The 1856-nt window shown below is 39.7% G+C and overlaps 1 protein-coding gene across 1 annotated transcript; it reads right to left on the bottom strand.

Moving 5' to 3' along the window:
• Positions 1-689: 689 nt before the first annotated feature.
• Positions 690-1625, bottom strand: LOC149861316 (olfactory receptor 5BS1-like). Its single transcript, XM_090053741.1, has one exon. The coding sequence runs from the start codon at positions 1623-1625 to the stop codon at positions 690-692; it is 936 nt and encodes a 311-aa protein (XP_089909867.1).
• Positions 1626-1856: the final 231 nt, after the last annotated feature.

Below are 1856 nucleotides of genomic sequence, written 5' to 3'. Positions count from 1 at the left end.
CCTGTCACCTGGTTCATTTATGGCAATCCCATTATCATGGGATATGTAAGATATGTCTTCAGGTACTCTCTTAGGACAGGAGCACCCACTACCAAGGTAAAGTTGATATAATCTCAGCTCCTAAATTCCATAGCACCTTTTTTGGAAGGACACACATGTTAAATCACATTCTTGACATATGTGGAGAAAAGCCTATCTATACTCACCCATTTTAAAAGCAAAAATTCAAGATGCGTATTGGCAAGCCTGGCATAGCTTAAATTGACCTAAATATAACCTGTTCTCAAAGTCTAGACAAAATTTTTGGGTGGTCCTCTTTGCTGGATATTTTTATATTTAATGGCACTTAAAAATGAGGACTATTAATTGACATCCGTGTTCTGGTATTGTCCAGGTACATTGGGATAGGCAAAATGTGGCCCGTGGGCCAGATGCAGCCCACCAGGCCATTCTATTCAGCCCACAGGGAGCCTAAAAAATGTAGAAAATTAATAGTTATCTGCTCCTTGCTGCCTGTCATGCGGCCCTCGATGGCTTGCCAAAACTCAGTAAGCGGCCCTCCACCCAAAATAATTGCCCGCCACTGAGGTACATTTTTTCAACACACCCAAAAGTTGACATCAATTAATAATATGTTTTCATCTTAATTTACTTAAGGTTATTAAATTATTCAAAACTGTAAAATCAGTTTAAATCCTTTGAGACCTTGGTAGTTTTAATATTCTTCCCAGAGCTATTTTTACTTCTTTGTTCTTCAGACTGTAGATGATAGGGTTTAACAAGGGGGTTAAGATACTGTACTGAATAGAAAAAACTTGATCTAGGACCAGTGAAGATACATAGCTGGATTTCATGTACTGGACAAAGGCTGTTACATACAGTAAAGACACCACAATGAGGTGGGAGCTGCAGGTAGAGAAGGCTTTCCTTTTTCCCTCCGCAGAACGTATCTTCAGGATGGTGGAGACGATATGGATGTAAGAAACCAGCATGAGAAAGAAAGTGCTTAACCCAATGACCACAACTGAAGAAATCATAATTATTTTGTTGGCAGATGCCTCTGTGCAGGACAGGGTTAGTAGTGGGGGAAGCTCACAGCTAAAATGCCCAATTTTATTGGACCCACAGAAGTGCAGCTTTAGAACAGGAATTGTATTTACCAATGAATCCATAAGACCCATTGTCCAGGAAAAACCCACTAACTGCCTGCACACTTTTTTGTTCATGGTTCTCACATAATGCAGGGGGTTACAGATGGCAGCATAACGGTCATATGCCATTACTGAGAGCATGAATGTTTCACAACTAGCTGAGAGAAAGATGAAGAATGTCTGGGTAAAGCAAGCATTGACAGAAATAGTTTTATGCTTTCTTAGAAAGTTCACCAGCATCTTAGGGACAACGGCTGAGGAATAGCAGATATCAACAAAGGACAGGTGAAACAGGAAGAAATACATGGGAGTCTGAAGGTGAGTATCAGCTCTTATCACCAACATCATGATTGCATTCCCTGCTAGGGTGATCAGGTATATCACCAAAAAAACACAGAACAGTAAAATTTGGAGTTGTGGGTCACAAGAAAGTCCTGAGAGAATAAACTCAGTCACAGTGGTTTGGTTTTCCATTTCCAGATAGTGACCTGTAAGACAATAAATTATAATGACAGTCAAAGGAATTTCCAGTGGATGGAAATAAATACAGATAGAAAGATGGATGTGGTGATATTTTCCAAGGTTACACAGATGTCCAGCTCACCATAAAGCTCACTTTTAGATATTTGGTTTTAGTCCAAGTAAAAAAAAAAATCTCCCTGATTTTTTCCAATCTCAATATGCTGCCCTGGTGTCCAAAACATG

Source organism: Crocodylus siamensis, chromosome 6 (genome assembly GCF_052110815.1).
Source record: "Crocodylus siamensis isolate JL-2025a chromosome 6, ASM5211081v1, whole genome shotgun sequence".
NCBI classification, from domain to species: Eukaryota; Metazoa; Chordata; order Crocodylia; family Crocodylidae; genus Crocodylus; species Crocodylus siamensis.
This window is presented reverse-complemented; position numbering and strand designations above follow the sequence as displayed.